Below are 27775 nucleotides of genomic sequence, written 5' to 3' on the forward strand. Positions count from 1 at the left end.
GACTCATCCCACCTTTAAGCCTTTTTGACCCATTTTGCGTTCCCACTCCAGCTGAACCCCTCCCGTGCCCTCGGCTCAGGCTCCAGCCCCCTCCCTGGGGAGCCCCCCGCATCCCCGGGGACAACACCGCACCCCACCTCCTCCCCCCGGCGCTGCCTGCGATGAACCCAGGGAAAGGAGTCCCTGCCCCTGCCGGCACCCAGCCCCTGCCCACGGGGCGTCGAGGAAGCCATGCCGGCATGTGTCCCCTCTCCCCATGGACCCCCCTCTTTTCCAAGCGCCTTCCTCCGGCCCCCCTGCGCCCGCTCCCTTCTCCCCCCAGGACTCACGCGCCCACCGGTACAAAAGCTTTGGGTACCCGGTGGCAGCTCTGCAGCTCAAAGGCGCCCGTGAGAGCACCAGGCTTGCCTTGCCGGGAAGTTTGTCGAGTATTTTAAGCGGTGAGTCACGGCGGTGCGACGGGCCCCCTCCCCGCCCGCGCCAAAACCCACCTTGACGCCCTCGCTAACAACGGCCGCTTTGGCTTTCAGCGCTTTTGTGCAAAAGTGGGGGGCAGCAGCACTTCGAGGTGGGAGCGAAGGCAGGACAGGGCAGGGACGTGCCTGAGGCCGGGGAGCAGGGAGGGGGATAAGCCCCAGCCCTCCTCCTTCCTTCCCCCTCACCTCCTTATGATCACGGCTTTGCAGAGCCTTAACGAGCCGAAACCTGCGGCAGCTCCGGGATGGAGCGGGCAGCTTCGTCTCAGCATGGTTTTAGCGGAGAGGAGCTGCTGAGGGGTGAGGCTCCGGCCGGGGGGCTCACATCCACCCCCGCAGCAGCCCAACCCCGTGCGCACGGGGGCTGGCACGCAGGCGTGCAGGGAAGCGTCTCCCACGCTGGTTTTGTCAGACAGCTGCACGGGGAAACGCTCCGGGAAACGTCGATCATCTCCTGGGCCCTGCCGGTTCCCGGCTGCCGAGCGGCCCTTCCAGGACAGACCTTGCCCGGATCAGCCCCACGTCTCTCCCATGAGGCTCGGCACGGGGCAGGCAGGGCTTCAAAGCCATGACCTGCTGCCCTCAGGCCTTTATCTTCCTCCACGCAATAATTAGCCAGAAAAGCAGCAACGAGGCGAGGAGCCTGCACCGCAGGGAGGTCTGCAAGGTCACCAGCCTCTCCCAGCGCTCTCCTGGTGGTCCTCAGCACCACAGTGATGGAGGGGATGGGTGCTTTGCAGGAGGGGGGTCCTGCACCAGATGACGGTGAGCATATCTGCAGCAAGAGCATCTGACCCAACAGTCCCCGAGGGTCCACAAAGCAGCTCCTAGAGCCCCCAAGACCAGGGACCTCCATGTTGCAGGTCACTGGTCAACATTAAGAGGGGGCAGGCAGCAATCAGGGCTCCCTTTCCCCTCCACGGAAAGGCCAAGCTTGGTGAAGGACAACCATCCTCCCCCCCAGCTGACCTCCCAACGCCACCTCTGCTAAGGCCCCAGGGAAGCTCCTCCCTTGAGCAACGCTGCCATGGGGTAACCCAGCCTCTGCAGGGGACAACTGACCACCCTGAGCCTTGGTCACATCCACCAGCGCCTGGAGGGCCTGTTCCTGGCTCACCCTGCAGGCCAGGTCACCCCTGGGGGCACAGAGCTGGTCGCTCCCTCCAGGAGACCGAGCACACCAAGAGGTCGGCTGGTTGGTGCACCAAGCCTGCTTCTACCTCTCTTCCAGGGATTATCCTTCAGCTGGGACAGCAAGCAGCTGCAGGGACATGTCCGCAGCAGAGCCCCGTGCCTGGTGAGGTTCAGCTCCCACGGCTGCTTTGCTCAGCCCTTCAGAACCTGTAGCTTCTTCAGCAAGGAAAGAAGAGCTGGAGTCTGGCTGTTGCATTGGAGAACGAGGTAGCTCAGGAGGAACCTCTGAAGTCTCATGTCCAGCCTCCTGCTCACAGCAGGGCTACCTTACCCAGCTGCTCAGGGCTTCACTTCAAGCCTTGAATGAAGGAGGATGGTTGTCCTTCACGCAGGGCTTGAAAATCTCCAAGGACAGACAGACCCCACTGCTCTGGGTGCCTGGCCCAGGGCTGTCCCACCCTCCCGGGCAGGGAGCCTTTCCCTTTCCCAACCTGCACCTTGGAAGCCCAAGTTTGGGACATCTGGCACCACCAAAAGGTTGGCTCCATCCAACTGCCCTTCAAGAAGAGACAACCTGCTTTTAGACACCCCTCAGCCTGCTCTTGGCAAGGCCAGCCCAGCCCCGATCTCCTCTCCTTGGCCCCATGCCCAGGCAAGGTCTATAGTCTCCAGTGACTGCTCTCCAATTTCTCCACGTCCCTCTTTACCTGGTGCCACCCCACACGGGGCCACAACAGCTTCCCACAGCCTGCTGACCACATTCCTAGGGCAAACCACGCATGGAGTGACGTTACGTGACCAGAGCCACCGCTGCCCCGTATTCAGCCTGGTGCCCACCATCACCCCCAGATCCTTTTCAGCAAGGCTTCTGCCCAGGCACCACCAAGCCTCGACTGATGGACGCTTCACACAATTTCAAGTTAGCCATGCTTAAGGCCACCAGACAAATTTCACCCAGCGTACAGCAGAGCAGGATCTCATCTTCCATTTTATTCCAAAGTTTAAAAGTTTGCTAAAAAACCCCAAACAACTTAGTACCAATTACCGACATCTGTAAATACTCAAAGACATTCAACAAAACCCCAAACCACATGAAGAACACAGATCTCACCCCCAGGGCCCTCCTCTCCACCTCCAAGGACTGGGTGAGAGGAGGAAAGGGCCACGCTCTCAATCTGGAAGGGCAAAGAGCATATTCCTGCTGAAGAGATGCTTCCAGAGAAAGACCATCGGGTCAGCAGCCCAGTGAGGAGTTAAGAAGGAAGCTCTCGGCTCTAAACGTTACCAGCAGAGAGGAGGGAAGATCCCAGCCCCTCTCAGAGCCAAGGACAGTGAAAGCACCACAGCACCCATCAGCTCCCAACGGGAGAGCTGCCCGGGTTGTCTGCGGTGCCTGGAGACCACCGCGCAGCTGACAGTCCTCACTGCGGCTCTCGGCTGTACCTCCTGGTCCTGACAGGGAGGTGCCTTGTTAAATCCCTTTACAGCCACTTCACAGCTCCTAGAGAACAGCCAGGAGGTGGTTTTAACTAGTCCAGCTGCCAAAAAAGGTCTCAAATATGGGGAAAGAGGCTCCTTTAGTCTCTGTGCAGCAGTTCCGGCAGTTCTTCTCCTCTTTGCCTGCCCAGGCAAGCTCTGACTTCTGCTTCAGGACTGAGCAGAGCTGAGACTCGTACCCACTGTCCCTCACGTTGACATGTGTCCTCTGGAGCAAGTCCCTGTCCAGAGACCGAATCCTGCCATCCTGGACCCCCGTTAGTGTGGAGAGCAGCTGGACATCCCAGTCCGACTCGGAAGAACTTTTGCTGAAGTCGCGATCAGCCTGTGCGTGATGTGGAAGAGGCGGAAGGAGCCCAGGGCACGGAGCCCGCTCTTTGCTGTGGCCTGGCAGGTCAGGTAGCTCGGGTGCTATTTTTTCTGCTGCTCTGACACAGAGCGAGCAGCAACATCTGGCTTCAGCCACAGGCAGTTTTGGAGAGGGCAATCGGCCAGTAGGACAGCTGGTCTTGTTCATTGTGCTCTCCAGATCAGGACTATTCACATTTCTGGGTGCATTTTCATTCTTCCCTCCGAGCTGCTTCCCTTGGGAACTCACATTCGCTCTGCTCCAGCCACGCTCGCTGACAGCGCTGGCTGCAGCAGCTGCCGCGGGATCAAAACCCACGGACACAGCTTCAAGGGAACCTGGCGGTGATGCAGGGTCCCCAGGATTCCCGCATGGGCACAGGTCCAAACCCAGAGAGCTAGGAGGTCTGTTGGAGAGCTTTGTGCTTAGGGGCAAGCCACCAGCTTCCACCGCGCTGGGGGAGCCTGGCTCAGGCACCTGTCCCGCACCCTGCACCCCCATCCCACCATCCACTGGGTTTGTCTGCTTATACGGAGAGAGGCCAGCACCCAGCTCCAGCCTGGGCTTCTTTCCCACCTGGGTGCTCTGTCTGGGGGAGAGCTGGCGTTTCCTGGAGGCAGGCAGCGCTTGTGGAAGAGGGCTGATAGACCCAAGCACTTGCTCTTTACGAGGTTCAGATGAAGAAGGAATTGCCTCTCCATGAGCGGTCGCTACACAAGTCCCCCAGTCCAGGTCAGGAGCCAAGCCCGAATCTGTACCCCCCACCGCAGACTCCTCCATGGCGCCACGCGCAGCACAGACCCCTCTGGCGAGTCCTGCTCCAACAGGCAGCCCCAGAGAACAGTTCTTGGACAACCCCCCTCCTTCTCTGGGATTACTGACCCTGTCCCTGGGCAGGCAAGGGGAACATCCCTTGGTCTGCAGGCCACGATCATGCTCCGTATCAATTAACAGTTCCACGGCACCCTGCTCAGGCTGCTGCCTTTCCTTTCCCAGCTCTGCTGTCAGCATCTCAATTCCTCCAGTAACTTGTGCTTGAGGCACTAAGCGTTCATCTGTCAGGCAGGACCGCGGCACCCTGAGAAGAACCATCAGTTAATGCTCTCTCTCTAGGCCTGGAAACACCCTCTCCCCAGGGAGATGAAGGGTTTTCTGCAGTGCAGGGTGTTTGAAGACCTTGTTCAGGAGGCGGCAAATTTTAGACTGGTGAGGCTCAGCAGCAATACTGCTGCTCGTAGAGGAGATGGGCAGCACGAGGGATCTCTCGGCCCAGGACCCAGACACAGGAGTGCTACCAAAGCAGCCGGGTTTGCGTCAGACATGGGGACACAAGAGATGGGCTCAGCTGCCCTTTCTAGTTTAAGAGGCACTGGAAGTCCGCAGGGAGTTCCCTGAAGCAGAGAAGCCACAGAGAAGCCACAGAAACGCAAGAAGAACATCTCCCATGGTTCATCTAAGCCTTGCCTGGCAGGTGCCAGGTTGGTCCTGCAGAGCCAGCCGCAGCCCTCTGCTCCCTGCTGGCTGATTCCCTGGCACAGGGCATGAGCTAGGGACCAGCACCACAGCATGGAGACTCAGGCCCCATTCCCGTGAGCATGCTGTGTGGCATCATGCTGCTTTTCAGCTTCAGGAGTTACCAGATTCACAAAGACTTACTTGGCTGATTGCTCCACAAAGATGTTGGTGAGCTGAGAGATGACCCGATCCACAGGGGCGTACTGCGAGTCGTCCAGCGCAAACCACTTGTGCTGGGGGCTCTGGAGATGCTGGAAGGTGGCAGAGGCCCTTTTAGCAACGCTTATCCTTTCACAGGAGGGAAATTTGCAGTAACAGCCACTTCCCACAGCCTAACAGACTAGAGGGCAAACAGCCTTTTCACCAGATAGAGCCGTTGTTTGGAAGCAGATTTGGGAAACGCAGGCAACGCCGTTACCCCCGGTTGCTTACGGTGAGTATTCTGTTCCCATAGACACCTGCTGCTGAGGAGGTTGTGTCTATATCTAACAGCAGCCTACTGCCTTCCCCAGCAGCTAGTAAAAATGCAGACTCCAAACACATACTGTCTATCACTAAAGGTTGAGCTCCGAAAGCCACATTGTTTGGCATCAGGAGATAAAAAAACCTCTTCCCACCTTTTTAATCAGCCTGTGCCCCCCAGCTGCCATGGAATACTCTTCCCACCTTACAGATCAGGTAACGGGATGATCCTCGAGGCTCTCCTAGCCCCAGAGATGAGCATGTTGTGCTCCAATCTTCAAAACCATTGTTCGCCCAGACCAGGAGGTCAGAACACAGATATATTATGGCTTTCATCTACAAGGCTGATCCCACGAGTTACCATGAAGGCTGTACGTATAGCAATCTGCCTTCCTTCCAAAAGCGTTCGTACTGATAACAGGCACATCATGATTAATGAAGCTGCTGAGTGGCCCCATAACTTCTGCAAGGAACCAGGTCCCAGGGGAACCCTTACCTTCTGCAGCTCTTCAAAGGTCTCCTGGCAGCACTCACAAAATCCCCTCTTTTTCTTTGGCACAGTGACCGGTGTCGATCGGGGGCTCTTCTCTCCCTCGCTGCGCATCACACAGCCCTCCACACCCCTGCAAGGTAACAGCAAACATCTTCCCTGCCCTCACTCGACAGCATCAGCAGGTACCCGGCTGCCTGCGCAAGGGCCAGGGAGGCAGGGCTGCCTTTGAGCTGGAGCTGTTTAACCCAGAACAGGGCTCCTTTCGCCCGTATTCAGAAGACAAGCAATTCTCTAAATCCCAAGAACCAACAGGGCAGCAGTTCGCAGAGGAGCTGCATTAAAAACTTGCACAGGAGGAGCTACAACCTACCTGGCTCTGCAAGAATTCGAGAGGCTTTTCAGAGGCTCAAACGGGCTGGAGCTTTTGGGTGCCAGGAAGTTCAGGTCGGGAAAGCTTTTGAACTGGTGATGGAAGGGTCGGAATTGCCTGAAAGCAGCAGATCAGGACATCAGACTTCTGGCAGTGATAGCATGGTTAGAGAGCTGCCCTTCCTCCAGAGGGGCTCAAGGTGCTGCCTCATTTATGATGGGATACTGACCATTGCTCTCCTTTCATTTGGCTGTTCCAGAGTTTTCCCACTTCCCACTGGAAGTACTAAGCCAGATTTCCAGTAACGGCACTGATGGGGGGGGGGGATGTTTTGGACAGAAGGCAGGCTTGCCTGCTCAGCTAAAAACCCACCTTTTGCCCCCGAGGCACATCAGCAGCAGCCGGTGCAGTCTTTTCAGCTACACAGCAACATGGAAAAGTTTTGGTTCCCAGACCACATCTCTCCCTTCATACTTCACTGCATGCAGCACGTAAAACCTAATATTTGACTCTGCAGCTGTCTTAAGTGTTGCCTTCAGAATAATTAATCAGCACTCTGGATACCGTTAGAGTTACAGAGTTGTTAGAAACACCGCAGAGATCAGATCCCCTTGTGCTGGATGCTGTAATCAAGTTACAGGCCCTGACCTCATGGATTTCAATCTCTTCCTTCATTTCGGAGGCCTCGAGCAGATTAAGTGACCCACCGAGGATCACAAACGGAATCCGAGCAAGGAAGTAAACTCTGTTGTCAAGTCTCGTTTAACACCTTTTTTCCCCCCCGGACATATGAGCCACCTAGATTGTTTCTCTAAACTCCATCTGCCTCCCTCTAGGAGAGCGTCAACTTCCCGGTGTGTAACAGGGTCTTCAGAGAAGCCACGCTCTGCCTCGTGGACAGAATATTCACTGCCCCACGTGCAAATAAAACAGGCAAAGGATTCCCTCCCTGGAAGCCCCTGAGCTTTTCTTATAGTTTGGCTGTGATGTTTAGAAAAACCTCATTTACCTGCTCTGGTCTTCAACCTTCAGAAAAGGGGGCTTCAGTTTTCCTGCTAGGAAGAAAGCTGGTTAGAAGTTGCCCTGACCAAACTCCCTACTTATTCATTCCCCAACAGAACTGGGCTACAGAGCCAAGCTCACCAGTACTTCTGACACCTGTGAATGCCAAGAGGTGGCTAAGCGTGGCCAAAACAGCTCTTTGGGTGGTCTACAACAGCCCTCACCTCCAGAGTATTCAGTAGGGTGACCAAACCCTAGAGGCAGCCCAACCATGGACTGTTTTCACCTTTGAAAGGCCATCCAGCTAAGCCCCTTGCATCTTTAATGTCTGAGCGGTCTTATTAGCCAGGGGGCTAACCCCAAGCCTCCAATTCTGACTCGAATCCTAAAAACCGTCATGCATCCTCAACATAACATGCCGTCAAGCACAAGAGATGAGTTTATAATTAACAAATTGCAGCAGCAGTTGCACAAGCACAGAGCTCTGCATCAACCCTTCCAGCACCTTTCTCTCCCTTTACCTTTACAAAACAGCCCAGAGTTCAGAGTGGCTCAGGCCAGGACGGTTCAGTCAAAGCAGTAAGAGCTGCTGGAGACAAACCAACATGCTGCACAGCCAAGCCTGGCACGAGAACACTGCTGAAGAGCAATACCTGGCCTTCGCTCGGTCCCCGAGGAGGGCAAACAGCAGCTATGCTTCCTACAGAGGCATAATATATATTAAGGGAGTGGAAGAAGGCCTCAGCGGCGCATTCAGGGAAAAGGTTTTCAGAGCCAGGCTGGGAGAAGAGGCTACCGGGTCCCTCCTGTCTCGCAGGTATGTTCAACTCGCAAGTGATAACATTACGCTCAGCCTGGAAATCTGAGTACAGATCCGGTTAAGAAACAAATGAACACCAAGGTATTCCCACAGGGCATCTGCCTGACCCTGAAACCAAGCCTCTCGTGCCTCCCTTGCTGCCTCTGAAGGGCAAGGTGTTTTGTTTTCTTGTGATCCTGGCACTCAGTGTTATTTTCTCCAAAGAAATTTTAACCTCGTCCTCCAGAACGGCTGAGTCCACCTGTCCTCACCAGTTAGTTCCTTGAGCCTCATCCTCAGCTTGCATCAAATGTGCTGCTACGTCACTGAAGTAGCTATTTAAGTACAGGATCAATTTTTCCACTTAAATGCTGCCAAATGCTTAGCACTTCTGAAAGCAAGGCCATGTTTAGGGCCCCAGATAAAACTCAGACTGGTGCGCAGGTCCTGAGCTCTCATGGCAGAGTGCTGAACAGTGACAAACGGTTCAGCTGTCACCACAAGTCCCCAGGCAGGGTTCGGAGCGTGCCACAAGGAAGAGCTCCGAGCTTGCAGCAGATGATCTGCCTTATCCGGCAGCTTTTCCAGCCTTTTTTCACCACCTTCCCCTCCACACTGGAAAATAACCTTCCAAGTGTCACACACAGAATCCAGGTTGGAGCCTGCTCTGAGATATTACTGAGTGTTCGCTCTCTAACGAGCAAAGTCAAACAAGTCACAAATTAGCTTATGTCACTGGTGCCAATCTCAGTCCCACAATTGGCTCTTGTCTAATTGCAGATGAGAACCTGGTTTTCCCCCCCTCCCTCCTCCTTTGGAAGCGTTATCCCTGGATTGGTGTCTCAGCAGTACATTTCAGCCTAACAGAAGTGAGTGGGTTGTGAGGAACACGCTCTCCTCTGTAGGATGCATTATTCTTCAAAACTTCGTTTGAGCCAGTGGATTCGATGTGCAGTGCCAGCAGCACAGTCCTTAGGTGCCTGGGGATTCTGGGAGCTGCGCTGCAAATGGTTTATGGGATTTTTAAAAACACTGCCTGAAATCAAAGGCATAACATCCTCAGCTGTATTAGGAGGCTGCAGCTAGACTCAGACAAGGAGTTACAAAACCCATCCAAGAGAAACTGCCTTAACAGTTGGCATATTTTGGATTGCTCAAGTGTCAGATGGATTTTCAGATTCCAAACAAGGCTTCTTCAAGCAGCTCCGCATCTGAGTAAATAGGAGCACAACTTCCAGGCCTACCTTTGCGAAGTTTTGATCCGGATGCAAGACATTTTGCCTAAAGGGAAAAAGTGACATATTTAGTATGGGAGCCAGCACAGGCACAACTGTAATTACCGATCCCAGCGCAGCAAAGTGAGATTACAGCAGTCTCTCCCACCACTTCAGAGCTCCTGCACCAGAGACGGTATCACCTCCCCCTGACATTTTGTCTCCCAAGTTACCTAGAGTTACTTTAAATACAATATACAGGCTGCCACTCTCTGATCTTATGCCCTACCTTCTCACCGACCTTCCCAATGCATTAAAAAACACTTCAGGAAGCCAGCGTACTAGCTACATATGATCTTTGTTTTACCCTTAGCCCCTCACAAGTCAAAATCAGTACTAGCTGTGCTACAGATGAGGTTGATAACTAACAGCTGCCTCAATCTCATCTGTTTTTACCCTCACTATATGAAAGGAAAAATTCTTTGAATTTTGACATCTCCATCAATAAACAGAAGCATCACATTGCCCAGTGTTGGATGAAAACCTAGGAGATCGCCCTGCTTACAAGCCCAGTAGCACTAGAGGAGCTAGAAGGATTGCTTAGAGCTGCCAAGGGATCCTCAGCACCTCAAATTGGGCTGGGGTTCGGTCAGTTACCTCTGTCTTCTGGCACCGTTTCCTTGCTCCTGAGACGGCACGCAGCAGCTGTTGAGCGTATGACAACATTTCTGCGCAGGTGGGATGTCAAAGAGCCATAGCTCAAAGAGAGAAGGTGAGCTGTTCCCCTCCACCGACTGCAGCACGAGGATAAACTCCCCACCCGCACCGGGGAGAAGCACGTCACGCCTGAGCCTGCCATCACCCGCCAGAGCATCGCCACTACACGGTTAATTTGCCCAAGAAGCAGCCAAAAAAGAATGCTTGGAGGGACGGCACCCCATTTTGCTCTTTAGCAGAGCTGGAGGCTGGCTTTAAGTCTCTGCAGAAATGAGACACTGTTAGGAATTCTGCAGCACGCAGACCAGACCCTGCCATCTGAAAGCCCTGACAGGCTGTGGATCGGCAGAGCTGGCTGCTCAGGAACATGTACTAGCAGCAGCAGCCTCCATCGCGCAGCCAGACAGGCTCAGCCACGGCTGTATGTCACTGTCATTGGACACCCAGGAACCTTTTACTCCAGACCTATTATTAGAATCAGAGTTTCACCATCTGTCTTTCCCGTCACCCCCTCCCCATTCATCACGGAGACGGGAAGCGCCTTCCAGCACAGGTCCTCAAACAGCAGCACTCCTAATTAAAAACGACCAAATCCTGCCATCATCATGATCTGTACTTCCAGGTCAATTAGTAAAAATGGCCTTTTTGGAACAAATTAACGCACTGACCAAGCTATTAACATTTTTTAATATTACAGCTTCAGTATATTACAACAAACTCAGTGTTTGCTGTTGTAAATGTGACAGTAGCATGTTCCATACATACAAGGAAATCTGGTTTTTTGAAGGGCAGACCTAGCTAGCCATGGCCAGGATGGCATCAGTCAAGTACCAGGTATTGCTCACAATTTCTTCCTTCTCCTGTACCACACTCGCTACATCACTTCTGTTCCACCTGTCTCAAAAATCACCAACAGCTAAATTTCAGCCTGCAGAGAAGGATACCATCCACGTGCAAGATCTGGACTCCCCACAGGCGAGCGTTGGCGAGGATACTGCTGCCACTGCAGGTGTCCTGTACAAACAGAGAGGTTTGGCAAGGTACAGCTCAAAGCAGAGACGGCTGTGTGAGCACAAGCAGCTCTAAATCTAGTTTAGAGAGATTTTTCTGTTGCCCAATTGACAGACCATTGCGTAGCTGTTATTAAAATCAGGGCACAGCAGAAAAGGTTGAAACTCATGCTTTATCTACCCCAAATTAACAGGAGCATCTAGGTCAAATTTTTAATCCCTGCTATAGCATGAGCTTCTAAGTGGGCACTCAGATTCTTTCGGCCACTTGTGATATCAGTGAAAGGACTGCAGGGGAGCCTTTTGGCCCAGCTTTAGTTCTTTCTAGGCTAAAAATTCATCTAATGATGGGTTTTGTGTTAATAATTCTCTTGTGTTGAGCACCCAGATCACTGGGACAGGCCTTAGAAGTACTTAACATGGACGGATGACACAGCTCCGTGACAAACAGTGCCCAGGAGCACTGCACAATATTCTGCAGAGCCACAAGGAACTGCTTCATACCTTTACCAGCCCCAGAATCTGCTCTCTTCAGCAGGCAGGGGCTCTGGAGAAGTGGCTGGCACCAGTTCTGCACTGCTCAGCAGTACTTTGAACATACCCAGCTAAAGGAAAGCCCATCCACATGCTGCTCACCTGATTCTTCATGGCCTTCTGCAGCAGTTCCTTTCCCCGGCTGATCAGGACCTGCAGAGAAAGAAGCCAAGTACTACATTAAAGCAAAGCGCTACCAGGCAGTGGCAAGCTAAGGTCAGCATGGCTGTCCAGCAAGAATGATTTCTAGTGATATCCGCTCTCTGCCGGGGAGAAGAGTCTGGCCAAGACTTCATCTCAAAGACAGCAGGACTGAGCATTTCCAGGGAACGCAAACCGCAGAGGCACCCATGAAGTCTACACCAAGCAGCTGTTCAACCAAGGCTTGGCTTTTATCGAGCAGCAGTGAATACTCCAGAGCCAGCCAAGAGGAAGTAGCAACTTAGCTCAGAAACTCTGCCTGCCACATCCCAAGATGCTGGCAGGGCTTAGGAACATCCTTGCTAGTCCTTCCTCATTTGCACGCCAATTATTTCAGCAAATAGGTTAAGCTCTTTGTAAGACAAATGGATAGCGCTGTGAGCAAGGACAGGGGAACAAACACCATGAGTGAGTGAAACCCCTGATGTCAGCCCAGGCTCCCCACCTGCCGGCAGTCAGATCCAGCTGGCAGAGGCGCCCGTGGCCCAGACTGGGGCAGCAGGCTCTCCCCGCAGTCACAGCTGCCAGCAGGCACCAGTGTGCAAGGCAGGATGCTGGAGCTTTGGCCACAAGCTCTACTGACCAGCAAGCCCAGCTCCAGCAGGGTGAATAGGACCTAGAGAAATCCCTTCTTGCAAGCTGCCCTTGTAGATCTCCTCCCAAGTTACAATGGCCTTGCCCTGCCGGTGCCTGCAAGCACGCATCCACCCTGCAACGCTTTTATCTTGTCTACATTTCTCTGGCTTTTCTAGACACACCTCTGCAGCAGGACAGATTGCCTATTCTGTTGGGAAGCCAGGCAAGCCTCTGTTTCCTCCGCCATTTGAGTAGACATTCTTTGTTTCCTAGGTCAAAGCTGCGCTATGCACATCTGAGCTGACAATGACACACAGATGTGAGGAACGTTGGTACGAATATGAGTGGCCAGACCAGGGGAAAAAAAACACACAACATATTTGCTCAGGGCAGGAACAACTTTACGTTCCAACACTGGTCTCAGGTTCTACTTTATAGATCCTTTAGGCCAAACTTTGAGGTGGCCTAAACCTTTATAGCTCTTACAGTGTCTGGTGGCTTCTGGTGAGGTCTGGTATGGTTCCCTTTGGAGGTAGAAGGCATTGGGTTTGTGGCTTTTGCATCCTCTGAAGTTATGTTGCTCCACTTCTCAGTCTGAGCCCTGGCTTTGTCTCGTTTGGCTTCTTTGCTGCTGGAAACCACGTAGCTGACTTCTTTGCTTAGGAAGCTTTCGGTCACCTGCAGCAAAGGACAGAACAGAGCAGCTCTGAAACCATCCAACATCTCTGAAAGAGTCCTACTAAGCGAGAAGTACTGCCTTTAGCTTAATCCCACGCACAGATAGAGGGCAGCTGGAAATACTCATCTCGACAAGTAGTTCCTTCTTCCAGTCCTTACCGCTGTCTCACAGAAGGAGAGGAGACCCTGTGATGTGCAGAGAGCACACACCCTAGAGCTACACTGCAAATAATCACCAGAACCATCAGACTGAGACTTCCACAACGCTGTCTACCACTATCTACTCAAACAATGGTTTCAGGAAAAAAAAAAAAAAAAGTAGGTGAGAAAATAGCCCTGGACGCCATGCGTCAGTGTGGAAGAGCTCTGTTCTCAGGAGAACAGAACACATCTTAGCAAAACAAAGTAGAAAGTAAACAGCTGGGACAAGCAGCTCCACATAGAACAGGACAGCAGGGAACCAGAAAGCCAAACCACACCCACCCACCTTTGCACAGAAGCTAGAAATCCGAGGAAGAGGTGGAAAACCAAAATTTGGGATACTAACAGTAGGCTTGTCTGAAACTCAGCAGAAGGCAGACAGTCACGGGGCGCTAACGCACAGGTATGAAGCCCACAGGAAGACAAAGATCTGAGCAGTCTGAAATCATGGATGCTGAACAAGCCAGTTCTGCTGTGTTACAGAATCCCTGTGGATCGAGATCCCGGACCCACCTGTGTGAAGTGCCACAGACAACATTGCAGGCTGCCCTGCAGTGGCGACTTGTGTTACGGGAGATCAAGGGGGCTGCAAGCACAGAAGAGAGTAAATCAAAATCTCCCTGTCCAAGTAATGCGCTGTCATCAGCCCTACGTCAAGGCTAAGCTCCGGACACCACGTGCAAGTCCAAGGCTGTAAGATGCTCTTAATGTGGTCCTGAAGAACGCACAGGGCCTGGGTTTGGGTATTACCATTGAAGAGCTGTTTTACAGATGGTGGCCATGGTGCACTTGAGTTCAATATCTCCACAGGAGCAAGAGGAATGAACTCCACTCCCAGGGGACCACATTTCAGAGAGGGAAGTGACCCGAGACAACGCCTGATAAGAAGCTCGAGAGACAGTCAAAAGGCTAAAATTATTTCCAAGTAGCACAGCAGCTATGTAGAGAAATAACCGACTGCTGGGAGCAAGCATTTCTCAGACTTGAAGATGCACAGCTCAGGAAAAGACGCTATGAGGAGAGCGTCCCTGAGCGCTGGCAGCACATCCAGGGGAGGACAGAAAGAAATCAGCAAGTTCAGCATGAAGGTGTGATTAAAAAAAACCAAAAGAAGTGCAGGCCAGCTTCCCCACGTGTCTCTACAGCCAACACATGATCCTGGCGGTAGAGATAGAGCAGTGACAAGAGCCAAATGGAGATTTTACACCTGCGTGTAGCACTGAAGGATTTAAGGAAGTTTTGGGCTGCACATGAGAAATCCGCCTCAAACAGAGAGATTAAACAATCTGAAAACAAACAGTAACAACTATCAGGACCAAACTGTACTTAGGAGTCATAATGAAACTGAAAGATGAAACAGATGAACGACCAGCTGCTGGGCACAGCCCCGGTCCTCAGTTCCAGCCTGGTGACTGAAGCGACGCTACTTTTTGAAGGGTCTCGGGAGAGGATATAAGGAATTGGTGAGCAATATCAGCACCAAGGAAACCTGGAGAGGCTGGGAAGAATGCCACACGGATCCACCCAAACAACAGCTTCACAGGGGAAGGGTCCAGGTGGCTTTTAAGGGAAAGCCACGAGAAAAGCACACAGCTACATGACAAAAGAGACTTGGCTGGCATTACCCTACTTTACCCTTTGTTGAATTCCAGGAAACATTTGAAAGTCCCACAACTTCCCTAAACAAATTAAGCTGCCACAGGCTGTTGTGAGGGGTGAGGGGGAACCAGGCGACCAGTTACCACCACCCGGAAGGTGGTCCCCATGACCAGGCAACCAGTTATTGCCAACAGGAGAATGCTCCCATCACCAGGTAACCAGTTCGCATCTACTGGAAGGCGCTCCCATCACTGTACAACCAGTTACCACCACCCAGAAGGTGCTCCCACGGCCAGGCAACCAGTTGCCACCACCCAGAAGGCAGGAGCAAGCAGGCAGTTTGCGTAGCAGCTGGTCACAGGCCAGGTCGGGCCAGGCTGCCCAGCGCCCCACGAGGGGCCTGGGAAGAGCCAGCGGCGAGGGGAGGGGAGGGGAGGAAAGCGGCAGGCGGTGGAGGGCAGCCTCCTCCCCCGAGGGCCTCCCCGGCTGCGAGGCCCACCGGGGACCGGGGAGCCGGGCGGATGCGGTACGATGTCAAATCAACACCTGGAGCGACCAGGAAAATAAGGAAACCATTAAGAAAAAGCGCAGATAGAGAAACGGAGCGAGAAGAGAAGCGGGGCCGCCTCAGCCCCCGGTCAGCCGGGGCGAGGGGAGGCCCCGGGGGCCGCCGCGGCCGCTCACCCCGCCGAGGCGCCCGATGGCCTCCGCCAGCTCCCGTGCGCTCCGCCCGCTCGGCAGGTCGAGGTAGAAGGACTTCCCGCGGAGCGGCCGGGGGGCGGCCGGCCCCGCCATGGTGCCCTGACGGGGAGGAGGCGCCGCCGCCGCCATTTAAATTCCCGCCCCGCCCCTAACGGCGGCGCTACGGCGGCCGCGCAGGGACAGGCCGCTCCCTGCCGAGCCGGCGCTGCGCCTTCGCCGCTCCTGAGGGGAAGGAGCGGGGCTGCTCGGCGCAGCGGGGCGCGGCCGCGGGCTCCGCCGAGCCGCCGCGCCGGGCACGGCCGCTCTCTGGCCGCGGGCACGGGCGGGTTGATCCCTTGAGGGCCGGCACCGCCGCAAGTTTGCCCTCCGCGGCCACCGTCGCGCCCCCCTCGCTCGCCCCGGCCGCCGGCCCCCCCCCCCCGCCGCGCATGCGCGGCGACGCTGCTCCAAGATGGCGGCGCCCGGCGGGGAGGCGGCGGGTGGCTTCGCGGCCTGGCTGGCGGCGCGGCTGGAGGCGCTGGGCCTCGACCGCGCTGTTTACGGTGCCTACATCCAGGGGCTGCTCCGGGAGGAGGAGAGCGACGAGGAGCGGCTGGAGGCGCTGCGCGGTGTCCTGGCCGCCTGCCTGGTGAGGGCCGGGCCGGGGGGGTTCCTCTCACCGGCGGCCGGGCCGGGCCGGGGCCTCCCGGGGCGAGGGGCTGGTTCCGGCGGGCGTCGCCGCCCGGTCCGCGCCCCTGAGCTTTCTGAAGCCGTGGGGTGGATAACTGCCTTCCCCCAACACCTCCGGGGGCGTCTCTGAGCCCTCCGCGTGTTTGGGGGTTGTTTGGGGCTTTTTTTCATTTGTTGGGTTTTTTTTTTGGTGCCAGTCTTGAGGCTGTTCGCGTGGGGGAAGAAAAGGGTCCCTTTTTATTTGTGTGGAGGACGCAGGGTTTATCCTGTGAGCTGGGTGGCTTTCTGGTCGTGCCCAGGTGTGCTTTAAGAGGCGATTTTTAACAACAAATCCTTTAGAACAGCTAAAGGATAGCTGCGTTAGGTGGTCGTCGTTCCTTCAGCAGATCCCGTTCCCCGCAGCACGGTGTTGTCTTCCAGGAGTCAGGCGCTTGGACCAGGCTGGAGCTGGGCTCGGCCCGCGCTGCTGTGCTTGCCTGTCCCCCCACGTTTCTGGGAGTTAGGGGAGCGCAGAAATGAATTTCTCTTTAATAGTCATCTCTTTTGGGGGCTGTAAGGTTTTTGCAGTATCTGTATCTTAGGATGTTGCATAAATGGATGTTTTGTAGTGTAAAATGTTAAATAGTGAGCACGCACAGCTGTTGAATAACAGTCTGCTCAATGGCTATTGCTGATTTCCTCCCCAAATGTCTGTATAGGAGCACAAAACCCAAAGGGACTTGGTCGTTACAATCAGTTTTTTGTTATCATAAGTAACTGTAACGTAATTCCTTCTGTTCACTGACTGCATGCCATTTTAAATCGTTTTTCCCTAGAAGACGGCACCTCTTCCCTGCCTCCACCATCCCGTCCCCACCCCGGGGCACCAGCAGTAAGGTAGTTTCTAAAAGAAACTTAACTGTACCAGGGTAGCTTTGTGCCTAAAATAATAGGAGAAGCAAACAGTGCATCCTGCTGGCGTTAGGGGCAGAGCAAAATGTCTTCAGAAAATGCTGTTCTAAAATAGCTGAGGTTAATTAACTTGCCCGTGATTGCCAGGCTTGCTTCATTTCATCACCAAAGGCAGAGCCCGTGGCTGATCGTTGCAGCTGATCTGACGACTCGCCAGCCTGGGGTGGGCCTCGTGTTTTGCCGTGCGTGCTCTCACTGAGCTCTGGAGGTACCTAGTGCGGTGGCCGTCCCTTGCCCTGCCCGGGGTTCTGATATTTCCCCTGTTCTCTTCAGTGCTGAGTTGCCCTTCTCGTGCGCTGCCGCCCGGTTTGGGAACTGGTGCAGGGTTTTCACATTCATTGAGTTCTGGGCTGCTGTTATCCCGTACGTCTTGCACCACAGCCCTGTGTCTTCTCTTTATTTTTGTTTTTGTGTCACAGTCGCAGCTGATTTTGCTTCATTTGCAGTTTCAAACTCAGTTTGATGTTTCTGCACCCTCAGACTTTTAATTACTTTTTTTACTTAGTGTGTTTTTTTCCTTTTGTAGACTCTATGCTTATTTCTATATTGATTTTAGAAACAATTTTTCATTTGGTTAATTTGGGGCCTTTCTTGCCAAGTCTTTTCTCTTTGTTCTAGTCACAAATTCCAGGTCATTTTTTTGTTTGTTTTTGACAACCCACACAAAAATAAATTTCAGGCGACCTCTGCGCTCGTGTCCACGGTTCCTCAGTCCTGACAATGTCATGCGTTATTTCCCTGAGTTTATTCAGACGTAACCATTTCTAATCAAGAAATGTAGAACTGAGATCTGTTTCTGTTCAGTTCTTCTCTTTAAACCCGACAGATTCCAGATGACTTGTATTTTCCATAGTTAATTTTTCTCTGTATTTACTAACCTCTAAACCAATATCACTTCTTGTTTGTTTGGGGAAGACTAGATGAAGATATTTGCTTGTGGCACCCTCAGCTCTCTGCGCTCCACCACTATTAGTGGTGTTTGCTCTTAGACGCGGGAAGCGAGCCTCCCAGAGGCAGAGGGCAGCGCTCTGCTAGAGGTCTCCATCCAGACCGCAGTGGGACGGAAGGGTGCCGCAGCAACCGGCCTGCGCTGCGTGGCAGAACTTCTCTTTGCTTCCCCTGTAACGCTTCAGTTTCTCCCAGGCTGCCCCATCGTCTTTCTTTTCCGTTGCTTCATCCATGTCCGTTCATGTGCTGTCAGCTTGGTCTTTCGTTTCTTCCTTTCTCCAGCTCCAAGGCTGGTTTTTCATAATTTCTGGGATCGCTAGAACATCCCACTTTTGTGTTCTTCTCCCCTCATAGGCCTGCATCCACCGATACACAAACACCCGATTTGTTTCTTATTGCTCAAACCCTCATTAGAAGGCTGTGCGGGTCTCTGCCACCATTGTTATGCTTCTGCCGTTCATTTTCCTTCCCACTTGCTGCCATTCCTTTATCATCACTTGCCTGACTTTCTTCCTCCTGCACAAACTGAAACCCAGGTGCCCAGGGAGTATGGCCTTCTCTCCTGGCTTAATATAAAGTTGCTTATTGTTTTGCCACCCTTGATTCCAGCGGGCCGGTATTCCCCACGCTCAGGGGAGCTCATCCACTGAGGAGGATCCTTTTACTGTGAGTGTTTCTGGCACTTAAAACCCTTCATGTCCTCCGTGTCCTTGAACCATGCGGGTTTTTGTTATCTTTTCGTGACTTACTGTGTGTCTGAGGGCTGGAAGGGTCCCTCTGACTGGCACTTGGGATGGTGTTTCCGCGCACATCATCCTCGTCGTTGGTCTGCTCATCCAGCCTGTGTTCCTGTGAGGATCTCGGTGTCATCTCCCGGTGGGAGTGGGGTCAGTGGTTCTTCCAGACCTAAACTAGCCGTTCTTATACCCGATCTTAGCAGATTAGACGTCATCCTGTCCTCTGGATCTACTCTCGTTAAAGGCATGTTGACTTCTTAAAATGGACTCTGATATCAGTGGGAATCGCAAACCCTTTGTCCTTCTGCTGTTTTTCTGTTTGCAGATCACCTCCTCAATCACAGCCTCGAATATCCCGCGTGTTTGTCCTTGCACCGTCTCCTCCCCAACCCGGGGACCTTGTTCTGTTGTGCGTACGTCCTGGAACTGTGCTCATGATCTCGGTGCTCGGCCACTTTGTGCGATGGTATCACCGTGTGTCGGTTCTCTTGCCATCTGCCTGTTACACGCAGAATTGTGCGCTTAGCTGTTGTAGGCTCAGGGTGGGAGGCCTTTAGTTCGAGTTGCTCTTTATTTGTTTTGGAGCAAAAGGCGGAGAGATTTTTGTGTATGTTTTTATCTCCTTGTCTGTCCCACAGTTGTGGAGAACTCAACTTTTTTTGTTGTCTCCCGTGCAGGTGAGCTTTGCTCTGCTGGATGGGTAATGTTTTCAGTGACAGTCTGTCCTGTAACTTGAAGGTGCTTTTTTTAGGTACCTAGAGCCCAAGTTTTCAAGACGAGGATCATGAACTTGGTGTCTTTTTGGTGGGAAGTCTGTGCGCAGGGGTTTGGTGGACTTGTCTTTGAAATGCCAATTACTGCACGCCTGGCTGTGAAAGGTGGGGAACGGGGCAGACGCTGGAGGTCTGGTTCCTACACACCTGTATGAAGAAATTCTTCTCTAGGCAGAGTTTATCAGGTTTTCTGCCTCTCAGAGCTAGCTTTTGGCATAGGCAGGGTAGGTAATGGTCAGGGCTGGCAGAACAGCTCTAGTAAGAGGTCACCATTGCTTTGGTGCCTGATTTGTCCCTGCTTGAGTGCAGTGCTGCTGCCCCAGGAGAGCGGGATGACCGTGGGGATTTGCAGGCAGTACCCAGATCCAGCCTGAGCATTAGCAGCTGCGATGCACCAGCCAGACCTGCCCAGGTGCAGAGGAAGGGGATGTCTCAGTCCCAGCTGGCTCGTTCCTTGGGTGTCCCTGGCCAGCTCATTTCCATTGATATCACCTCTCCTCAAGCCCCCCTGCCTTTCCTGCTTAGGAAAACCTGCTGGTTTTTCCTAAGCTGTGGACAAACCCGATTTAGTGTTAATGAGCAAAATAAAGAAAAAGTCTTATGAGGAGCGGCTGGGGGTGCTCAGCCTGGAGAAGAGGAGGCTGAGGGGAGCCCTCATCGCTCTCTGCAACTGCCTGAAAGGAGGCTGGAGCCGGGGGGGTTGGTCTCTGCTCCCCAGTAACAAGCGATGGGACGAGAGGAAATGGCCTCAAGCTGCGCCAGGGCAGGTTTGCGTTGGATATTAGGAAGAATTTCTTCACTGAAAGGGCTGTCAGGCCCTGGCACAGGCTGCCCAGGGAAGTGATGGAGTCCCCATCCCTGGAGGGATTTAAAAGCCGGGGAGATGTGGTGCTTAGGGACATGGTTCAGTGGTGGGCTTGGCAGCGCTGGGTTAACGGTTGGACTTGATCTTAAAGGTCTTTTCCAACCTAAACAATTCTGATTCTATGAAAAAATATTGAAACTTCCTGCCCGTTGTACACGTACATCTTCCCAGTGAAGTGCTCCTGGCTGTAACTCTTCAAAACACTTTTATCAGCATCATGTTTGTTGCCTGGATTCAGCTTCTGTAACCTGAACTCACATACTGGGCAATTCTTGCAGAAATGCTGTGACTGTGTGTGCTGAGATGTGGTAGCGCGTCACCTGTCTACTGCTGGAACTTGAATTACGGTGTTGATCAATCCCCTGAGAAGCTGTGTGTAGGTGCTGGGGAGAGAGCTAGGCATGGTGGAGCTCCACAAGCGAAGGATCTGGTGATGGGAATGCCGCCCTATTGCTGGTTGGCTGTTTCCTTTCTCCCTGCAGTTTAATCTTCCTCAGTAATGAACAACAGTGTAAATGCATTCCACTGCCACCTCTAGATTGTGTTTAATGCTCCAGGCAGGTCACGGGGGACGAGAATATCCCTGCTGGTGGGAGGAGAGGGTCTATCAGTACCACCAAAGTGGTTTCAGCTCCGTACTGGCCCTGACCCGTGTTTTATCCGGTCTCATTTATTTGCTTTAGTGAGATTGGCTTGGAGGTGGCCTTTGAGTAGCTTCTCTGCAGCCTTGCTCAAGAAGAGAGACGATGCTGGGCAGTAGATTTCTAGAGGGAAGACGCGCCGATTGCCTTTCTTCGGTGTTTGTAGGGCTGTTGCACCTAGAGAGCCAGCTGCTATGACACCAGCGTGTGTTGCTAGAGCCCTATCATGTGAAAAAGCAAACCGCCGCGGTGATGCGGCATCGCCTGGCACGGTGCAGAGCTGTTGGCTGGCAGCCTTGACGCCTTGTGTTTGCCTAGCGGGTCAGGGCACTCCCTAGTCCTGAGCTGTGTCAACAAGTAAGTGCATCGCATGACTTGTATCGTCTCAGGTTAACAAAAGTCCTGTGTGCGCATTTAACGGGTAGATTTTGTGTGAAAAGCTGTATCACTTGAGCTTACTGCTGGGTGTTCAGATTCTTTGCAGCTGGTACTTTTCATATCTGATTCATGCTTGTTTAAAGCAGACCAACTTTGTTCCAAGACTGAGAAGTCTCTTTTCCCTTACTAGGAAGAAGATCTCTTAAACGATGTTTGCAGGGAAGTAGTCGAGAAGTGGTCTGAATCTCAGATTGTTGACGCCAAAGAGAAAAAAGAAGGTAGTGTCGCTGCTCGGTGTGCCTTTCCTCGTGGTATGAGTAATTTGCAGGGCCTTACCAAGATGAGGACTCTGTGTTCGTCCTGTTAGGAGTTAAAACCAACGCTGCTAATATGTTTGCCGATCTGACTTGCTTCTCGTTGCCATTGCTGCTTGTTTACTGTTTTGTCTTGAAATATGAAATGAGAATGAGTAGTTTCACTTTTGGCTGTCCCTAGCATTCTGCTGCTCTTTGGGTCCATAATCCTGCAGAGAAAAAGCTCTTTTTCGTTTTTTCTGTAGGATTTTTTTTTCAATTTCCTTTCCCAAAACACCTAGAGCTTTCTCTGCATTCAGCGCTAACGATGTAGCGATGGCAGCTAGCGCTCTGATGGTAGATGCAGTTGTTAGGGTACAAAATGCCTGGTGCTGCTTCAGTTTATGCTAGCTTGGAAAGCGGGTGTTTTTATACAACTACAACTGCACCTATGGAGAGCTGTGCTGTCCCTTCTGCTGCTGCTCACCCCAGTACACGTCAGGAAAGCATCCATATTTTCCCGTTCCAAAATCTTCTCTTAAAACTGTCCTTTTTTTTCTGTAAATGCTTGTGGGGGGGAAGCTCTGCAAGACTGCTGCTGTACTTACGCTGCTCCTTTCCCAGCCATGTATGTAGTCCCACCGTCTCTTTGTACCCTCTCTGAATTCATCCCTCGTCTTCACCTGTTGGCTCGGGAGCGAAGACCTCCGTCTTGGTCTTGTTCATCGGGGGAGGCTTGTTCTGGTCACTGAGCAGAGCTCTGGAGTACAGTGGAGTCACATGCTGGAAAGATTTTGCTGGTTTAAGCATACTGCATGGATCAATTAGTAATCTTCCAACGGCATGGACAGAACCGTAGCCCCTGGCAACGTAACATCCCTTTTGGCTAAATCCTGCTTTTTGTTTGCTTTGCATTTTTTTGTTGGTTCTGGTTGCAAACAGAATATTGTCACTGGCTGATGTCATTCTAGAAATCCTGAGCCCTTGTCGTGAGGCCTGCGTTTATATAGCGCTTTTCTTGTCGAAACCTCATCGTTTCACAAATACCAGTCACCTCCTCTTTATAGTTGAGGCGGCTGAATGACGCAGCAGTTCAGTGGCTTTCCCCGAAAGTTCACTGAAGTCTGTCCTTGGCCTAACCTCGCCTTCGGCTGGGGACAGGGAAAAGTTACGCTATTCTGTGCATTAAATAAAATAAACCCCTCTTTTGGGGACAAGCGATTGGAATTGCTGGAGCTGCTGCTGGACTCCTCCTGCTCATACCATTGGTTACCCGCAGGGGTTTTTCTTACCTGTCACAGGAAGAAGGGAGCAGTAAGTTCCGGGTTGTTACAAGTGCAAGGATTTACTTATTTCACTGTGGTTCCATAGAAGGATAAATCCCCAATGAAGTCAGTATCTGCTTAGAATAACAGAATCCCGAGGATAAGTTATTAACAAACTAAAAAAAATAATTTGGTGTCAAAACCCAAATGTCATTTTAAGAAATGGGCAGCAGAACTTCAGTGTTAACAGGTAAATCAGCTCTTCGTTTCCCTGGGTGGGTAGAAAAGCAAGAGTATTAAACTGATCAGTCACTCTGCGTTTTCAGAATTTATTTGATGTGGTTTTAAGTACGTCATTAAATAAACACATTTAGCTGCTTTTAACCAGAGAATGCAATTTGGAGTAAAATGGATTTTCATTAGCAAGAGTCTTACTGATTTCAAAGTTTCATTGTGAAACTTCCCTTGCTCCAGGAAAAACAGCGTCTGACGGTGGCTGCGCGCAGCACGGGGGAATTCCTCCTCCCAAGGAGAAGCTGGTGGCACGTCACCGCGTCAGACGCCGTGCTGGCCTGAGCCGTCCCCTCGGTGGCTCTTCCGCAGCTCCTGCTCTCTCAGTCCTCAGACTGAATTCCCAAAAACGGCCGGCTCGCTGCACTCTGTGTGTTGACGGCACCACTAGTGACCTTGCGAGGAGGCTCGTGGGAGGAGGGTGGGGGATATTTTTGGGTGAGACTTCTCCCTTTAGCTCGGTGCGCTTGTCCCCGGCGACAGCTGCCTCCCTGCGGACGGGACGCAGCCTGTGACAGCGGGACGGTGCCTTTTGGGGGCTGCAGATGTAGGAAGCAGCGGCACGTGGCATCTGTCAGCTGGGACTTCACTGCTGCGTCTGCAGGGACTGGCTGATGCTCTGACTCTTCTCCTTGCCAGATGAGGTCCAAGCCATCGCCAGCATGATGGAGAAGCAGGCCAAGATTGTGGTGAAGCCAAAGGAGGTCTCCCAGGAAGAGAAGCAAAGGAAAGCTGCCCTCCTGGCCCAGTATGCCAACGTGACAGACGAGGAGGAATATCCTTTTCCTGACCCAGTCGGGACTCGGGGCTTTGAAGGACAATGTTTATTAAAAATCTCCTAAAACAACACCTTTCCAGCTTTGCCCTGTCTACTGGGGAGGATTGGGGAAACTTGTCAATCTTCCTTCTCCATGATAAAATAACTTCCATGGAAAAAAGCATGGAAGCTCCTAGTTTGTGGAGCACCATGAGCAGATGCTCCTTTGAGGATGTTTCTCCGCCATTCCCACGCTCCCCAGCAACATGCGCTCGGCTGGGTAAGGTTTGCCCAGTCCAGGTGTGTTGCAGAAGAGGAGTGAATCCCCTCCCGGTAACTCTGTGCACGGTAGTTAACGTATTGAATTTATCTCTTGCTTTCTGATGAGAAATCTGCTGAAAAGATCCTTTTTAGAGAGAGTATGGGTAGAGGGGGAGAGTTTAACGTTAATTCTCTGTAGTGCTGAAGAACAAGCTCTTCCTTGAAGAGCAAAGCTGAACAGGAGGGGATCGTACCTGGCACCCCGCAGCAGGAGGGAGCTGAACGTGGGGTTTTGTACTTGCCTCGTCTTTGTCTGTGTGAGTGTTCAGCTTCTTGTGGCTGGATAAAATTATTTGACGTGTTTTGGGTTAAGCGTGACTGTATAGAGGCACAAGTTCATGACTGATGTCCCTATTTCCTTAACTCTCTCACTGGCGAGGATGAACAGGACGGATCGATTGCGACAGCAGTAAATATTGGATCAGAAAAATGTATCCTTTTTTGGCAGGAAGGCAGCTTCCACGGTGAGTTTCCCATCCTTCCTTATCCGTGTTGATAGGCCCTGTTTCTTCAGGGCCACCTTTGAAGTTTGGCGATTTGTTTTTCTTTTCACATAGCCTGACCTTGCTCATAATGAAAGTTAGAGGCCCCCTTGCCCTGTGCGCACAGCTGACGCTGATCCTCTCATTCCCTTTTCTGTCCTCTGTTCCTTCCTTCCCTCTTCCACCCTCTCTGAAGCTTCACAGAACATGCTATTAATGAGGATAATTCTCCCAGAACATCAGCTTAACGTTAACTGGTGTCCAGAGAGGTAAATCACATCAGGAATTATTAAAAGTGCAACAGAAACAAAACTACCATGAAACTCATGAGGCCGTGGTGCAGCTGAACTTTAATGGTGAACAAGGACCAATTATCCCACGTTTTTCTCAACACGATGATTTGGGATGGTCCTTGAGCTCACCAGCTGGCAGGTTTAAGACAGAAGCAGGTTTTTATCACATAATTAGAAAAGGAAAGCTAAATTATTCCTGTCCCTACATTCCTGATGGTTAGGAGGAAGAGAAAGTGGAGGAGACACCCACTCGCTCTTTCTGATGCTCTTCCCGGAGCATTGCCACTAGTCGCTGCAGGAGAGAGGACAGGAGGCCGTGGGGATCCTTGGCGTGAGCTGCCTCATCCATTCCCACGTCTGCAGCCTTCCTCCGGGGCTGGCGGGACGGGCAGAGCTGCCCCATCCCGTTAGCTGGGACCGCTGGCAGCCGGAGGGAATGCCCTGCACCCGCTGGCTGTCGGCTCCCTGTCCCGGGGGCGTCAGCTGGAATCGGTGTCGGCAGGTACATGCACGTACGTACGTGTACGTAGATGTAAAACCACACGTCGTACACGGCTGTAGGGAACCCACTCGAGGAAGCTGTACCATACGTATTGTTTTTCTTCCTCTTAGATTTGTAGAGGTTTTACAAATTTTTTTACATATCGGTCTTAAGAACCTGTAGGCAACTTGATTTTTCTCGGAAAAATCCTTTTCTAGGGAGTGTGCGTTTACTCTACGTGACTTCTCTATTTGGAAGAACAAAGAGAGATTCCTTTTTCTTTCTCTTTTCCTCAATTCTCATTCCCAAATTCCTTACTGGCTTGGGGAGGAAGCTGAAGTGAGTCAGAAGGTGAAGGGGGAGGTAGAATAAAGCCAGTGTCTGGTTTAGAGCTCCAGAACACGGCTGCAGAGCAGAGGCTGTGTGGCTTCAGCCAGAGCGTTGTCTGCCCTTAACGCGCCGCCAGCGTTGTTCCGAAACACAAATGTGGAAGATGTCCTGAATGCCAGGAAACTGGAACGGGAGCTGCTGCGAGATGAGTTCCAGAAGAAAAAAGAGCAAGATAAACTCCAGCGAGAGAAGGATAAGCTAGCCAAGCAGGAGCGGAAGGAGAAGGAGAAGAAAAGGACACAAAAAGGCGAGCGGAAGCGATAGCTGGGGTTTTCCAGTTGGACTCTCAAGGGATAAAACAAATTACGAATATGGTGTGTGTTTAAAAAGCAGCAGAAATTCTGGGCACGTGGCTGGCGAGTGGGTCTTTCAAAGAGTTTCCTTTTTTTTTTTTTTTTGTTACATAGCAAAAAAGAAATTTCAAGCACCTCTTAAACTTGAAGTGTGCCATGTGCTTGTGGTGTCAAATGTCCCAGTCGGTTATTGTGGCCAATGTCTGTACCAAAGAACGGTGAAGTGATTATGTCCGTGTTTTAAATCGATGGATTTTTTACTTCTAACCACTTCAAGCAAAGCAAAACAAGATGGAGGAGAGGGCTTCCAAGCTGGCTGCGTCCTCCCGCCAGCCTTCGTTTGCAGCAACAGCGTGTTACGATTTGAGAACAGAGCAAAGCCCCTTTCTGGCCTGTAATTAAGGACGTGCTGCTGCAGGGCGAATGTGAATTTATTTACACTAGCCTTGAAAAATGTGTTTGCAAATACGTGTATTTATGCTGCCAAGAACAAGGCTCCGTCTTTGTTCTGGCTGAGCCACGAGAGCGGGGTTTGGAGCTGACCTCGGCGAGGGTAAGTGCTGTTCTGCAGAGCAAGAGAAAGGAAACGTTATGAAATATATATGAGTTGCAGCCATGAGACCGCATCACCCACGGGCTCTTGGTAAGGGAAACGCCGCGCTGATTCAAGCGTCAGCCAGAGCGGTAGCAAATGGGTCGAGTCCTCACGCTGTTTTAAGACTTTATGCCGGTAGCTGGAAAACGGTGCTCCCTGATGATTCGTGTGGGTGAACGTCGACTGTTATTTCTACGGCGGTTGCCAGGGTGAATGCTTTAAGGCAGGCTCAGCACTGAGCAGCTGTAAGCGAGTTGGATGCGCTGGGTTTACAAGCCGGTTGCTCTCACCGGGTGCAGCTGCAATGGGGAGCCGGCACGCTTCTCTCGCCCCCGAAGGGCTTGTTACCTGCTGTTTCCAGCTGTTTCCGTGAGGCTGTCACCCGCCTCTGGAGAGGAGAACACTAATTTCTGTAAACTGAGTGTGAAGGAGGACCCGCGGCAGTTTCGGCGGCACGGGAGGAACCGGCGTGCCTCACCCCTGCGCTGCTTCGTGCTCTGGCCGCCGTGCTGGCTGGCGAGGTGTGCTCCTGGCAGCAGGCGGCTCCTGAGCCGCTGACGGTACCTGTCCCCATTGCCTGCTTTCAGCGCTGCTCTGATTAAAGGGTCATGCCTCCTGTTTAGCTGCTGCAAGTGTGAGTATCTAACTGCTTTATCTTTGGACTTGAATAATAAAACTGGTTGGCCAAGAAGTGGGTTCCTCTCTGTCTGAGTGAATGTCGCGGTTAGCGATGGCGGTGGTGCGGTGTCCTGCGTCCTCAGTTTCCCCTTACCCAGCAGCTGCATTTCTGAGGGCTGACTCTTGCTGTCACATCATCATGCAT

General features: G+C 52.3%; 2 protein-coding genes across 5 annotated transcripts; one reads left to right on the forward strand and one right to left on the reverse strand.

The window, feature by feature from the left end:
* Nucleotides 1-2580: 2580 nt before the first annotated feature.
* Nucleotides 2581-15669, reverse strand: DBF4B (DBF4B-CDC7 kinase regulatory subunit). 3 transcript variants are annotated; one of them, XM_087769918.1, is made up of 11 exons: nt 15512-15669; nt 12836-13027; nt 11675-11725; nt 10973-11042; nt 9969-10039; nt 9342-9378; nt 7306-7348; nt 6297-6413; nt 5930-6056; nt 5113-5222; nt 2581-4534 (listed from the first exon to the last, which is right to left on the reverse strand). In XM_087769918.1, the coding sequence occupies exons 1-11, from the start codon at nt 15656-15658 to the stop codon at nt 3136-3138; spliced, it is 2364 nt and encodes a 787-aa protein (XP_087626044.1). In that variant the 5' UTR covers nt 15659-15669; the 3' UTR covers nt 2581-3135. The 3 variants fall into 3 exon arrangements, with proteins under 3 accessions (XP_087626044.1, XP_087626043.1, XP_087626045.1); XM_087769917.1 differs by having other exon boundaries at nt 7306-7351; XM_087769919.1 differs by lacking the exon at nt 15512-15669 and adding an exon at nt 13742-13975 and having other exon boundaries at nt 7306-7351.
* Nucleotides 15670-15844: 175 nt separating this feature from the next.
* Nucleotides 15845-27643, forward strand: CCDC43 (coiled-coil domain containing 43). Of its 2 annotated transcripts, XR_015707438.1 has the most exons (6): nt 15845-16157; nt 21682-21769; nt 23980-24115; nt 24791-24849; nt 26141-26378; nt 26472-27643. XR_015707438.1 is itself a non-coding variant. In XM_087769920.1 (5 exons), the coding sequence occupies exons 1-5, from the start codon at nt 15981-15983 to the stop codon at nt 26326-26328; spliced, it is 648 nt and encodes a 215-aa protein (XP_087626046.1). In that variant the 5' UTR covers nt 15845-15980; the 3' UTR covers nt 26329-27643. The 2 variants fall into 2 exon arrangements, 1 of the variants encoding a protein (XP_087626046.1); XM_087769920.1 differs by having other exon boundaries at nt 26141-27643.
* Nucleotides 27644-27775: the final 132 nt, after the last annotated feature.

Source organism: Nipponia nippon, unplaced genomic scaffold, assembly GCF_047370975.1.
Source record: "Nipponia nippon isolate SJK-2023a ecotype South Korea unplaced genomic scaffold, ASM4737097v1 scaffold_32, whole genome shotgun sequence".
Lineage (NCBI taxonomy): Eukaryota > Metazoa > Chordata > Aves > Pelecaniformes > Threskiornithidae > Nipponia > Nipponia nippon.